The sequence below is a fragment of the Pecten maximus genome, chromosome 11 (genome assembly GCF_902652985.1).
Source record: "Pecten maximus chromosome 11, xPecMax1.1, whole genome shotgun sequence".
NCBI lineage: Eukaryota > Metazoa > Mollusca > Bivalvia > Pectinida > Pectinidae > Pecten > Pecten maximus.
The window spans coordinates 9,846,839-9,863,147 of record NC_047025.1 but is presented as its reverse complement, the minus strand read 5'-3'; the positions used below and the strand labels follow the sequence as shown (position 1 = coordinate 9,863,147).

Here is a 16,309-nt window from a genome sequence, read left to right as displayed (position 1 = left end):
ACAGGTGTAGGATTCCTGTAATCAGGGCAGTGGGCTACAGGTGTAACATTTCCTGTAATCACTGCAGTGGGCTACATGTGTAACATTTCCTGTAATCGGGGTAGTGGGCTGCAGGTGTAACATTTCCTGTAATCAGGGCAGTGGGCTACAGGTGTAACATTTCCTGTAATCAGGGCAGTGGGCTACAGGTGTAACATTTCCTGTAATCATGGCAATGGGCTACAGGTGTAACATTTCTTGTAATCAGGGCAGTGGGCTACAGGTGTAACATTTCCTGTAATCAGGGCAGTGGGTTACAGGTGTAACATTTCCTGTAATCAGGGCAGTGGGCTACAGGTGTACCATTTCCTGTAATCAGGGCAGTGGGCTACAGGTGTAACATTTCCTGTAATCACTGCAGTGGGCTACATGTGTAACATTTCCTGTAATCGGGGCAGTGGGCTGCAGGTGTAACATTTCCTGTAATCAGGGCAGTGGGCTACAGGTGTACCATTTCCTGTAATCAGGGCAGTGGGCTACAGGTGTAACATTTCCTGTAATCAGGGCAGTGGGCTACAGGTGTAACATTTCCTGTAATCATGGCAATGGGCTACAGGTGTAACATTTCTTGTAATCAGGGCAGTGGGCTACAGGTGTAACATTTCCTGTAATCAGGGCAGTGGGTTACAGGTGTAACATTTCCTGTAATCAGGGCAGTGGGCTACAGGTGTACCATTTCCTGTAATCAGGGCAGTTGGCTGTGTGCAGGGGACAAGGCGGGTGGCCTTTATCCAACCTCTTGTGAGTCTGAAGCCCTTTTCATTCAGTATGAGCCCAAGGCTTGACAGCTCTCTGGAGCTGATTTCCTGTATACGTTTAAGTTACTATTTAGTTACTATACAACCTCTATGATTGAAACTACTTGTTCAGTCGGTTAGAGTGTCGCCACATAATCTTAAGTGAAGATCTAGGTGTGCGGTTCAACAGTCCCTACCAGTGTGGGTTTGAGTTTTTCGGGAAGCTGATCATGAGAAACAGGCCGGTATGTGTTGCTGTGGTTGTGTCCTTTGGCAAGGCTCTTTACCCTAATTGCTCTGGATGACATATGCAACATGACTCCCGTATGTTATTCAATGAGGTAGTCACCAACTACTACAAGGCATCCCCACCTCAAAATGACCATGGCAGTTCACGGGGTGATAAACCTAGCAACACAAAAAGACTTGCATGGATAAACAGTAATTATATATATAACCATGCATATGCCTGGTGAAGGTGACAGAGTGTAGTTGCGGAAACATAACCTCAAAAATTAAATATTGGTTGTGATGTACCAAAGTCTATTCTCATTCATACTTACCAACTTGAAGAAACTGTTTCATATATCAATAAACTTTAATTTGACAATCAATTTGATTACAGGTAATAGGTGCTCGTCACCTGGTGAAGTCCGGCCGCGGAATAGCTAGTCCTTTTATAGAGATAGAAGTTACCGGAATTGATTATGACGTCCACAAGTTCAAAACTCCAACAATAGGTGAGATTTACATACAAGGAATTCATTCTGCAGAACAGAGGAGGTTCTTATGCTGCCTTGGTTCAAAAGTGACTCAGTCATTCAGAAATTAGCCAATATGCTTGTTGCACATAGATGAAGTGAAATATGGAATTGTTGAAAAATTGATGACAACTGGTTATCATAAACTAGTATGTCTGTGAGTTTAATTAAGTTTTCAAAATATAGATTGCTTTGCATGAAATGAACAAAAAAAAACTTCAATTTGAATTTGAAGTTATGGTATGTATATTGTTCTATGAACAGTCAATTTGAGATAATAGTTTTTGAATTTCAACCAAAGAAATTAAATATTCATTATAATTAAAATCATTAAATTACAAGTGTGTGAAACACTGGGATCTGTTGTATTCTGAATGTCTAATAACTACATTACCATCAGCGGACAATGGCCTGAACCCTGTCTGGAAGGACAACAATTTTGTGGTTTTTGACCTGCTGTGTCCAGAACTTGCAATCATTCGCTTCGTCGTCCAGGATGAGGATACCTTTGGAGAACCAAACTTCCTCGGACAGGCCACCTTCCCTGTCCCATGCATCAAAAGTGGTAAGTAGATCATGTTTATCAAAAGAACAAAAACATTTTATCCTGCAAAGAATCCCAGGTGGCCAAAACAACCTCAGACTTGAAGTCAGGCAGTGGGATAATTTCAGGAGAATGAAATATTTATTGGCAGATCTACTGCTGAACAGCAGAAGGTATGGGTGGGCTTATTACCAGACATGTGTTGGTTTTTTTGCCGAATGGATACAGCAAGTTCCGACTTAAGATTCCCAAAAATTTATATTGAAGTTATGGCCATCTTTTCCTGATGTGAACAAGCAACACCTCGATATCTAATATATCTACGTACTAATTTTGTATAAATTAAGTGTTATTCAACTGATTCTTTGCATTTATCTTGATATGAAATATCTTTTAATTGCCCATTTTATCTTACGCTGCCTTTATATGAAAACACTGAGAAACTGTTTTGTCCATTTAAAGTTTTCTCATGGCTCCTGTACAACAAATTGATCTAAGGGGGTGGTGATCATCATCATGCTTTGCAAACTGTGTTTAATTAAGAACTTTCATCTAAAGCGGTAGAACGACTCGACAAATTGTTAGAGATTTAGCAGCTGTCGACATGTCAGCCATTATTGTTACCATGTATTCACAGGTTATCGGAGTATACCCCTGAAAAATGGATTTGGGGAGGATTTAGAAATGGCCGCCATCCTAGTCCACATGGAGATGCGGAACCCCCAGGAATCGGAGGACTGTTACATATACGGATGTATACAGGAACTCCTGGAAACCAAGAACAAACTCACAAGAGAATTAGAGGAAATGGAACAATCCGGACAGAGTGATAATGCTATCCAGTCTCTTCAAGATGAACTCAAAGAGACAGAGCAGGTTCTACTCGCCAAGAATGAGGAACGGCGACAGAGAAAGTAAGTGTCCTTGAGGTATTGTCAGGACGATTTTGTGGTGAAGAATGTTTTAGTGGTATAGAAGTGTGGGTCTGGTCGTGTTTTGTGTGTAGATAACAGTATTTTGCATGAAAATGCATTAGAATTAGAAACATGTATTGTTATATATGGTAGAGTCTAGGTTTTGTAATGCATTCATATGACATGTTATAAATATATGTTTACCATATAAGAAAAATGTTTATACATAATTGAAACCCAATTTTTAAAAAAAATTGATATTGCTAAAATGAAGAGAATAATAGTCAGTATTTTTAAACTATCCACAGCAATATTTGCATCAAGATTCTTATAAAGTTAGGTTTTGTTAAAGATTCTACAGCACTAACAGCCTATAGATATGGATCTAATTAACACCAATAAATGAAACAAAAGATAAAAGCATCATAATAATATACCGGTAAATAATATAGTATACCAATATATCATTATAGTTGTCTGTGAAATAGTCCAGAATATTTGACACGAGGTATTATAATTGACCGCTGTTTTCTGCCTCGTACAATAGAACTGCGGTCGATTACCAGTACCAAGGGTCAAATATTCTGGACTATTGCACAGACACCCATGATATACTTGTTTTATTACATAATCACTAAAACACACTTAGAATGACTGAAATCTCAACTTTCCTGTAGGCCTAGAAGTCGCCATGACTGTCATCTGGCAGTGTTGACATCCAAGTGACTTAGACACTTAAAAGGGTAGGACTAAATTCCGAAACAACATAATTGTTCAAAAGTTTGCAAGTGACCAAATTCTGAAGCATCACAGGTGTTCAATAGTTCGCACATGACCATGCAATAGTCATTTTAGTTGTGCAATAGTTCATGATACACCTTATGCGTATAGTTAAGGAAAATGAAACGCATGATGTAATAATAATAATTATTTTAGAGTTTTACACACCGCTATCACAGCAACATGGTTATTAGGCTTTAAGCAACCAGCCAAAGTCTTTCTCAACTCTCCGCTGGGAGGATGCAACCGGAGCTGCCATTTTGGTGTTAACAGCTTTACACAACATTTCTTGCACTGCCCTACCACATACTCATTCACAGCGCCCATGCTGGGTCTCGAACTAGTGACCTTTCTGTCATGTAGCCCTAGGCTGCATCGTACCACTAGAAAACTGTGCCTCCAAAAGTTACATACAAATTAAATGCAGAGGCAGAATGCCATAGAATTTGTTTGGGATGCAATTAATCAATATATTTACTTTAAATTTTAAAGATAAAAGAGTTCAGACTTTTGCAAGGTGGTAATACCATAAAAATACAGAAATACACTATTAGATGACATCCCTAGGTAATCTTAATTAGATCAAGATAACTGATAATCCTGCATGGTAATGTGTTGTGTTGGAATTGTAGACCCACATCATACTCACCCTATGTCTATATAAGGCCTGTAGCCATTACATTCTCTGACCCAGAAAACTCAAATACAAAATGTATCTTAAAAATTGTCAGACTTTAGTCTGTTTTTTCCTTCTTTCTATTCATTAGGGTAATTAAGGTCTTAAAATTGAATACATTAAATAATTATTTTAAAGGAATAAGGGCCATACTAGATTTGATTTCTCAAATAAGCCCCCTCCCTAGTGTAAATGTTTAGTCTTTAATATTGAACCATGAAAAATTATTAACTTGTGACTATAGCTCATACTTAAAAATTTTGCCTTACCATCAGAGAAAGAAAGAATATACTTCAATAACCTGAAGACAATGTTTTCATATGGGGTCAATTTTAGATAAACTCAAATTCAAAATTCACTTCATTTTATTAATGTTTCACTCCCAAGATTACCTGAGAAAGTCTGTGAACATTTCATAGGGAAATAAAAAGGTCTTGTTGAATGGCACTGAAATGTATTGTATGAATTTGCTAAGTGTTGAATTGTTTTTGGGTCTAGTCGGGACAGATAGTGTGGTAGGTGAGTTTACTATTAATAAATGCTGGGTCAATGAAGCGCTCTAACATATAAACATGTACCAGTATGTGCTTAACATGCATGTCTAATGAAGCAAACTTCACCAACTACCTCTAACCTCTGACCTCTAACCTCTGACCTTGTGATGTTTTCATGGTGATATGGTATCTACCATAATCAGGACACACAAGCCAGCTTTGATACAGCAAGAACAAAGTTCATTCTATCTTTTAAGTGAATGTCTTGGTCCGGAATGTTGTAATTCAGCATGTTATACTTAACTAAAGGAGAGATATTATGTAGCATGTTGGATTTGAGCATGAGGAGGGGCTGGTGTTTGAACTAACTAATGGGGAACAGGGTTTAACATTTGATTGACACATTGATTAATTGATGGGGCTGAACGGCCTTGAGGCGGTTATAACCAAGCCTAGGATCGATTGACACATGAGAATTAAGAGGCTGGTATTTGAAGTGACCAATAGAGGATGGGTTTAACTTTTGATTGACAAGGAGGGGCTGGTGTGGTAACTGGCCATCAGAGAATGAGTTTTACTTTTGATTGACACATGAGGAAGAGTTGATATTGTAACTGGCCATCAGAGAATGAATTTTACTTTTGATTGACACATGAGGAATGCAAGGTTGGTTTAGAGCTGACCAATGAGAAATGAGTTTTACTTTTGACTGAACACATGAGGATGATCCAGTATTGGAAGTGACCAATAGGGAATGGGTTAAATATGATTGACACATGAGAATGGGATGGTATTGGAGCTGACAATAGGTTTTACTTTTGATTGATACATGAGGAAGGGTTGGTATTAAAACTGACCAATATGGTCTGTCTGATTTTCTTTGATTTCAGAAAAATGTGTATAAATACCTCATGCCTTGTCTAGCAAGAAATATCATATGTTTATTCTTTCTGATCTTATGTCTTCACTCGGTTCTGTTCTACAATCTCTCAACTCCAATATACATGTATGAATATATTTTCAGAGTTTCATCATCTTACCACTTTTGCTGAAATTTCACATTAATTTTTGTGATAAATATCATTGATACGATTTGAATTATATGCGAAGTTGAACATGCACAGATTGATACAGAAGAAATAAACTTTGAGAAAATGTCTGTGAAACATATCATTTATCAGTTATGGGAAATAAGTGTCAAAACAAAAGCTATACATATATGTGTACAACAGCATCATGCAACCAGGTTCTTCCATGGTGGTGGATCTTTACCATTTTGACTTAAGATAAAATTTTCTTATTAATATATATAATAAGGAGTTGTGACACAGTTTAATTTGACCATATGTCAGAGTAGCCTTCACAATAAAATGTAGATTTTCTTATCAATAGATATTTTAAGGAGTTGCAAGACAGAATACATTGACTGTCGGAGTAACTTTCTCATTATAATGTAATTTTTTCTGTAATTATAGGATGACGGTGAAGCAGAACAAAAAAGTGGTCTACCGACGGACGTCCGCTAGTTGATGATGTAAGGAACAGATAGAGAGGGGACACTAATAGCAATAATCTAATGCTGTATATACATGATATAACCATCACTGCTGGTAATCCTCACGAACCTGATTGGTCCCCGACTCCGAATCCAAGTGCTAATTACTGACAACTTTGCATACTTCGTTTTTTTTTTTTCTGGAAATTTTACCAAACCAGAATAAAGAGTCCTGACTTGTTCAAAATTTGCATTTTACGCCTGAACGATCAACATCTTTCAATCATTTGTATTGTTGTATTGTCTTTTCCATGTCCAAATTTCTTGAGGATCTTAAGACCGTTTGTACATGTGAATAAGTTCCCTATCTAAATTGTTCATTGAATGAGAAGTGGACTTTTTCTTCATTTTTTGTTTGTTTTTTTGTTTTTGCCTGCATAAATACTTAGATTGTATATAATGCGATATTTCAGTAACATGTGTAGAATGTATCTGGGTATAGAATCTGTAATGTAGAACTAATTAATTCTCATCAGAGATATCTAATTCAGTGATATTCTCAGCAGAGAGATCTAATTCAGTGATATTCTCAGCAGAGATCTGATTCAGTGATATTCTCAGCTGAGATATCTGATTCAGTGATATTCTCAGCAGAGAGATCTGATTCAGTGATATTCTCAGCAGAGATCTGATTCAGTGATATTCTCAGCAGAGATCTGATTCAGTGATATTCTCAGCAGAGAGATCTGATTCAGTGATATTCTCATCAGAGAGATCTGATTCAGTGATATTCTCATCAGAGAGATCTGATTCAGTAATATTCTCAGCAGAGAGATCTGATTCAGTAATATTCTCAGCAGAGATCTGATTCAGTGATATTCTCAGCAGAGATCTGATTCAGTGATATTCTCAGCAGAGATCTGATTCAGTGATATCTCACTAGATTCATCAACATTCCCTAAAGGTTATCAATATAAAATACATATATATCCCATGAGAGGACTCCAGAAATAAGGCAATTCTGTACTGGAGAAAATAGAGATTATCATATGGTAATGTTTTAATCGAATAACTTATTTTGGTAATTTGTGATTGATAAAGCTGGAGTCCTCCAATTTGGTAGAGATTTTACTGGATTAGTCTCCACTTTATAATTCTTCCTTTTGAAAGTAATATTAGATTTCAGAAAGAAATCTTAGTTAAGGATCTTAGTTAAGGAATTTTCCTTAAATTCTTAAATGCTTTTCTATGAATAATTAAAGAATTCTCTTAGTTAAGGAATGTTGATGAAATGGGTACCTAACTCTGGTTTCATTAAATAACATTCCTTAGCTTAAGAAAATGTCTTTAACTAAAAATTTGATACAGGGAAAGATTAAGTTTAGAAATATCCTTAAGCTAAGGGATGTTGATGAAGCTGGGGCCAGAACTACATATCGACTCCAGTCTCAGATTATTACAAATTTCTGATGTTTACTGCTGTTGTATCATTGAAGTAACCACAAGTTGTACTACACTGAGCTGAGCTATAACCGTAATTGTGAACAATTAACATGTAGTTTTAATTTTGTAGAGGCTAGGATTTTTTTTTTTTTTTTTTATTGTACAAATACCATGGTTTAAACGGACAATTTTATGATTATTATACATTAATGCTATATTTATTTTAGCTAATGTTTTGCCAAAATGGTGAGATTTATGATTGGAGTACTGTGAGGTTTGTGAAGGTCAGGGACAATGGACTCTTGATGGAGGGTACCTGATTTGTGGTCCATTCAAGGGACATAACTGTGTAAATTAAATGTATATAATTATACTAACATTGATAAACCTGCCATAAAGAATTGTACTGTATAGTAAAGTCCAATGTCTATAATTATCTGAGATTTCCATAGTATTGACCAAATGCTTTAAAAGCATAACTCACAAGCATTTGAACAATTGTATTTTATTATGTACCTATACCACAGTGTACATCTTGTAAACAAAATTTTCGAGAAAAAATATAGAAAATGTCTTTGAATGTAAATACTTATTAGATTTCACAGAAAGTATAAAATAGTAATAATGTCCTGAGATTAATCTCAATAAGGCATTCAATTGATAGTGTATATTCTATTGTAATAAAGGGCAAGAACTGTGTATTGAAAATTTTCCTTGACAAATCTCAGAACTTGCTAACGAATGCTCGGAACTTGCTAAAAAACACCATTGAAACCACATTATGTAATAATATTCAAATGTACTGCAGTAAGTGGCTGCACTCACAACATAGGCTTACCAATCAGTATTTCTGTGCGACAACGTCCAAGCCTGCAAAAATACAAATGTTCTGCTCAGTTTTGGAGGATAGCTTTAATTAATTGTATTATACAATATAGGTTTCTGACAATATTACTAAGAAATTGAAATGTGTTTTTCTACCATAATTCTTTAAGAAACAATTTCAATTCATTTTGCTGATGTCTGAAAAGGTGACAAAATATCAGGATGGAGGGGTTTGTGTGGAATCAGTGTCCTTGCTATATTACATTATCAGCTTGTAGGTGCATTTACTGTAGAAATTGTGGATTCAGTGTGATGAAATCAAGCCCCAAACTTTGTATACATCACATCTGTACAAATCATATATTCAGAAAAATATTGACAAGAACATTTTTTTTTAAATTGTGCGCTGCTTGAACAAAGATGATTGTCATTTAACTGTTTGAAAAGAATCTGGATTGACAAATGCATGCTGTACATTGTGTATTGATAAGTTAAACTGTTCATACTGGGGAGATTTTTGCTGATGCTGATGATGTGAATTATTGGAACATTATTGCCGTCATTGAACATTTGAGAGTTCCCACAATTTAACAAATTTTCAGTCAACACATTTTCAACAGTGATTCCATAGTTTCCTGTGAATTAATCACAACACCATATACATGTATATGGCTCCTTATCGCAAAGGCAACTCTTGGTAAACTACTGTAAGATAACACATGGCTTATACCTTGAAACTAGTGTAACAGTATTCTTGGATGGACACAGATATCCATTGTTTGCTTGCGATATTGTATAGATATCACGATGTTGCGATTTACACTTCATTGGTTTTTTTTTTTATTATTAATTTAGCAAATCTTTTGTGAGATCCATTTATTCTAATTATATTTTTTTCTATCTCTTAATTTAAGCTGCTGGCCATAGTTGTTTGCAGTGCAATTTTTTTAATTGAGTTGTACTATTGGACATACAAGAAAAATATATTAAATTTCTTATAACTGACATATTGAAAAAAGTGCTAAATTTAGAAATTGAACTTACATATGTACTATCGTGTAGTTTAACGCCTAAGATTGACTGGAAAAACTTGTGTACTATCAAGTGTACTACATTATTGTATGCTGGTATTTCTAAGGAGGACAATTATACACTGTTATATTTTCCTATAAAAGTGTTATAGAATTGAATATCAAAAGTATGAATTAACATGCCCTGATTCAACAAGAGCTGTTAGGAAAACTAGCATCAATCTGTAACAGTTTTTAAGTTTGGCGCAATTTACAGGAAGGTTGTTCAATAATGACTTTGTATATTGTTGAAGTTGCATTTAATGAATTTTCATATTCTATATGCTTTGAAGATTTTACTGCAAAGTTTTGTTTTACCAAGAGATGATCAATGCAGTGATCGTATACTACTTGTTAGAGTCTAATATGATGCAATACATCTGCTCTTTTTCTCTACTGAAGATCATCGGTTACATTACAGTGACTACCGTATTTACCGCAAGTAAGCTACTGTCCCGTTCCCTCATTTTTGAAGAACCATCAATTTCAGTAAGTAGTAAGCTAAAACTTAAATACAAGTACTTATGTTTTAAACTAGGGAAGGGGCTAATTTGAGGATAAATATCTCATTTTGGTTAAAGTACATATGCTTGGACAAGACTTTGATTTAGTGGATTCATGTTAAACTAGAATCATACATACCATATAGATTCTGTAATAAGCCCAGGGGGACAACATTTAAACTTGATTGACCCAAGGTAGGGTTGGATACTCTATAAACAGCGAGTAGAAGATGCTATGGGTGGGATTTATACTAAGGTGGAGTAATATCTGGAAACAGTCCCAACTTAAGACTGCCTGAAGTGAGATCTATATATCCTTAAAACGGTGGGATATTTGTAAAGAGTTATTTTTTGCAGGTGTATTTCAAATTGTGTACAGGTATTTGTGATTCAGAATTCAATTATTTTTTTTTTAGATTTTATTATTTTATGAAATATCATAATCATGGAGACATTCTTCTGACAAACTTGTGTAATTAATATTCTTTCTGATGAAATAGTTTAATAATTTAATATTATTGAATACCATGTTGCTATACACCACCACCCCCATTCCCACCCCCACCGCTCCCCCAACTCGTAGCAATTGCCTCCTGAGCGTATTACTGGAAACATACCGCATCATACCATACATAAATTTCATATATTTACTCAAAGAATTGCTTGTTCGATCCAATATCTAGGCTCCAAGCTGGAGACCACATACTACTTGCTAGGAATTAACTCTGTCATGTTATTAAGGATTTTATTGTAAGTCATAGATGTAAAGAGACTGAATGGAGAGTGTATACCCTCAATATCATTTTCTTCCAGTTGTTTCATTTTTTATACACTTTCTTCATGAGTTATTTGTGTTCTGGTAGTTTTGTCGTTACTTGGTGTGGCCAATTCCTTACTGAATGTGTAGAGCACAGGAAGCTGTAGAAATAGGTTTGTGTTTGTTAGATGAGGGGTAAAATTGTTAGTGTTAATTGATTTGTTGTACAGGTACATACAAATTTTTACACAGTATATATAAAATACAAGTAGTTGACCTACATAAATGATTGTTAATGCTCTTTTTTATATTTCTGTACTCCTAAAAACTGAGATTATAGCTGAAACGGAAGGTCTTTAGTAAAGGACTTTAAGCTTACATACAAAGCTTCTGTCAAGGTTAAAGGGTCCGGAGTCACCTTTGACCCCTTCTGTAATAAAAAGATTGGGTACCAGATAATTGATGAAACCCTTGACAGATTTAGTTCATATGCACAAAGATTAGGTAGGAACTGGATTGATTTCACATACACAATCTCAATGGCAATTTCATGATTGTGAGTAAATTTACATAAAGAAAATGTGAGTGGCTATCAAAAACAAATTATTTTGTTTGCATTGTTTAGTTAGAACAGATTGGAAATAGGAGTTATTCAATACTACATTAAAGATGAATATTTTTAGTTCGAGACTTAATGTTTTCTTTATATTTTTGAATTTTTAACGTGTGTACTGTTAATTATAGGTATGAGGGGAGTGATTTTACTGATGTTATCGTGCTGTGTCATCGCTGTATGATGTGTCGCGTAGCAATAATCAAACAATGCTGCCATAGATTAGCAGTATGCAAACTGATTACAGTCCTCATCGAAGCTTTCTTTACAAGGATTTTCATAAGAAAATTCGGAGGTTAGATTAATGGCTTGGTTAAACTTAAAAACCAAATATTGTTAATTTGTAGAAAGTATTTTCATTAGTTAGTATACATACTGTCCATGACCTTAATAATATGAACTTTGACCCCACAGAAATTGCATCATCACACTTTTGTGGTGAATGATATCTTATAAAGTGATGATGATTATAAAATGACAATATCCTATGAACTAGCAGGTTTTGGTAGGAGACGACACTAAGAATTAATTTTTAATCACTGTTTAGATGACACTAAGAATTAATTTTTAATCACTGTTTAGATGACACTAAGAATTAATTTTTAATCACTGTTTCCAATGAATCTCCTTCTGAACGCCACCGTTTGGGCTCTAGACATCACAGTCATATAGGTTGCCTGGCCCCAGTTTCATCAATATTCTAAAATTTAAGATTTTCCATACGAAAGCAATATGGAATTGAAGGCAAGTCTCAACTGAGATTTCCCCCTTAAATCCAATAATGCCTTCCTATGGAAAATTTTAAATAAAGGAATTGATTTGAATTAAGAACGTTGATGAAATAGGGGCCTGATTTTATGGTAAATAGTGCTGAAGAGCTTCCTATGATAAAGGTTATTTAACAGAGAGATGGATCAAAGTTTAGAAGCCTATGGGTAGTGTATTAAATATTTTACATGTTAACCATGGAGAACTATCACATATTTACCTGATGGCTGGTTAACAGTCAATTTCTAATTCATCTGCTGTGTAGATATACCACCAAATACTTAATTGTACAGTTTGTATAGACAATTACATTGACAGCAGATATATAAATTTTTAAAATTTCAAAAATCAACTTTGCAAACGTTTGGAGACACAAACACAAACACAGAAAATATTCTCACAAATATCAATTCAATACTGCAATAAATCTTTAGAATCAACATTTCATTTCAAAAGATTTTTAAAAATATTGACTCAACACTGTGAAAAGGGAATTAACACTTCAGCCTAAAGATTCCCAACATCTAGATTCAACACTGGCCAATCTTTGTTATTTTACCAGTTAACGGATGAAGTACATGTAAATTATTGAACTAATTTGCAGGTAATGAATTAAGTAACCTGCATTTAATTATTTGGATTTCTTTCTAGTTATCATATACATGTAATGACTGCATATTATTTCAGATGTAGTTATAAATTTGCTGGTTGTTTAAATGCTAATACGCATATCATACAACACTGTTTCTTTAAATTAACACATTACTCAGTAGGTTTATTTAAAATTGTCTTTCTGACTACGAACAGAACATGTTTTGTTACTACTAGTTTATATCATATACAATCAATTATTGTAGGTTATGTGAAGAAAAAAATCAGCTTAATATGAATTTGTTTACTCAGACAGTTCCTTTTAAAAACATAGTTTTGTGGGGTTTTTTTTCATAAATTCACTATACTTTTCAAATGATTATGCTGGTATGAATACTTAATCTTTTTTTTTATTATTTGTTACTAATTTTGTGCCATTTATGTTTTCTAGTTTGGTTGTTGGACACCATTCTCAAACAAATCATATTGTTCTTCAGAAAATTCTCACATTAGTCTGTGTGTATCAGATTTCAAATTCTAAGATCATGTTTAATTCAATGGCAATTCAAAACAGTGGAAGAGTAAGCTTGCATATGATGGAAAAAACAAAAGAAAATCGTTTGAAAACTGACAAAACTTGGAAACACTGTTAAAATCTGTCATTGTTCTCACTTGCTTTTTTTAACAACTATTTCTATCGGTCTAGTTTTACAAGTGAAAGTGTTGCAGCAGGACTCTGTGTTTACAAAGTGGCTTTGTTTTGTTTTGCAATGGTGCAGTGTCTGACTTTCACTCTCGGTGTTAACATTTTGTGTTAACTTGCCTGGTAATACTTTAAAGTAGAAGTTCTGGTATTCCGTGTTCACTATCTAGGTATTTGGTGTGGTCATAACCTCTGGTATTCTGCGATCACGATGTCCAATATTGTTTGGTCATAACCTCTGGTATTCTGTGATCACGATGTCCAATATTGTTTGGTCTTTATATTTGAAATTCCTTGGTCACAATCTCTGGTATCTATGATCACAATGCCTAATATTGAATTATTCTTTGGTCACAATTTCTAGTATCTGCGATCACAATGTCTAATCTGTGATCACAAAGTCTATTTTTCTTTGGTCACAATCTCTGGTATCTATGATCACAATGTCTAATATTATTTGGTTAGTCTACACTATTCTATGTCCTTACCAGGTGATACAATATTCTGCAGTAACGACTGTTTTCTAAGTGTCCTTTTTGTATGTTGACTCATATTACATGTATTTAGCTTTATAAGTAAAACTGTACCATACTTATATATAGTACATATACAATGATTGAGAAATAACCAAAGCTGTGAAAAATTGTTAACTATGTGATACAATAAATTTGAAATCCTGAACCACTTTTGTTTCCTTTTTGCCATCTGTCCATCCTTCAGTTTACTGTTCTTGACAGAAGCCAGATTTTGTAAAGAAAGTAAATAGGGATGACAGTCAATGTACAAAGAGAATAGAGACAATGACATTGTATTACACGAGACGTGACTAAAAACAGACATTGTATTACACGAGACGTGACAAAAACAGACATTGTATTACACGAGATGTGACTAAAACAGGCATTGTATCATAAGAGACGAGACAAAAACAGACATTGTATAACACGAGACGTGATAAAAACAGACATTTTATTACACGAGGAGAAACAAAAGCAGACATTGTATTACACAAGATATGATAAAAACAGACATTGTATTACACAAGATATGATAAAAACAGACATTGTATTACACAAGATATGATAAAAACAGACATTGTATTGCACGAGACGTAACAAAACAGACGGTGTATTAGTTACACATGACGTGACAAAAACAGACATTGTATTACACGAGACGTGATAAAAACAGACATTGTATAACACGAGACGTGATAAAAACTGACATTGTATGACACGAGACGTGACAAAAACGGACATTGTATAACACGAGAAGAGACAAAAACAGACATTGTATAACACGAGAAGAGACAAAAACAGACATTGTATAACACGAGACGTGACAAAAACGGACATTGTATAACACGAGAAGAGACAAAACAGACATTGTATAACACGAGAAGAGACAAAACAGACATTGTATTTCACGAGAAGAGACAAAACAGACATTGTATAACACGAGAAGAGACAAAAACAGACATTGTATAACACGAGACGTGACAAAAACGGACATTGTATAACACGAGAAGAGACAAAACAGACATTGTATTTCACGAGAAGAGACAAAACAGACATTGTATAACACGAGAAGAGACAAAACAGACATTGTATAACACGAGAAGAGACAAAACAGACATTGTATAACACGAGAAGAGACAAAAACAGACATTGTATAACACGAGACGTGACAAAAACGGACATTGTATAACACGAGAAGAGACAAAAACAGACATTGTATAACACGAGAAGAGACAAAAACAGACATTGTATAACACGAGACGTGACAAAAACGGACATTGTATAACACGAGAAGAGACAAAACAGACATTGTATTTCACGAGAAGAGACAAAACAGACATTGTATAACACGAGACGTGACAAAAAACGGACATTGTATTACACGAGACGTGATAAAAACAGACATTGTATTACACAAGACGTGACAAAAACAGACATTGTATAACACGAGAAGAGACAAAAACAGACATTGTATTACACGAGAAGAGACAAAAACAGACATTGTATTACACGAGACGAGACAAAAACAGACATTGTATTACACGAGAAGTGATAAAACAGACATTGTATTGCACAAGACGTGATAAAAACTGACATTGTATTACACGAGACGAGACAAAAACAGACATTGTATTACACGAGACGAGACAAAAACAGACATTGTATTACACGAGACGAGACAAAAACAGACATTGTATTACACAAGACGTGACAAAACAGACATTGTATTACACGAGAAGAGACAAAAACAGACATTGTATTACACGAGAGGAGACAAAAACAGACATTGTATTACACAAGACGTGATAAAAACAGATATTGTATTACACGAGACGTGATCAAAAACAGACATTGTATAACAGGAGACGTGACAAAAACAGACATTGTATTACACGAGACGTGACAAAAACAGACATTGTATTACACGAGACGTAACAAAAACAGACATTGTATTACACGAGAAGAGACAAAAACAGACATTGTATAACACGAGACGTGACAAAAACGGACATTGTATAACACGAGAAGAGACAAAACAGACATTGTATAACACGAGAAGAGACAAAACAGACATTGTA

General features: G+C 34.6%; 1 protein-coding gene across 2 annotated transcripts in view; it reads left to right on the top strand.

Moving 5' to 3' along the window:
- The window catches only part of LOC117337032 (1-phosphatidylinositol 4,5-bisphosphate phosphodiesterase gamma-1-like), a 66,395-nt gene extending 52,001 nt beyond the window's left edge, over positions 1-14,394 (top strand). For both annotated transcript variants that reach the window (XM_033897782.1, XM_033897781.1), the window contains 4 exons: positions 1,402-1,516; positions 1,938-2,102; positions 2,719-2,995; positions 6,421-14,394. In XM_033897782.1, the coding sequence (XP_033753673.1) occupies positions 1,402-1,516; positions 1,938-2,102; positions 2,719-2,995; positions 6,421-6,475 (612 nt within the window). In that variant the 3' untranslated portion in view covers positions 6,476-14,394. The remainder of the gene's footprint in view (positions 1-1,401; positions 1,517-1,937; positions 2,103-2,718; positions 2,996-6,420) is intronic.
- The last annotated feature ends 1,915 nt before the right edge of the window (positions 14,395-16,309 follow it).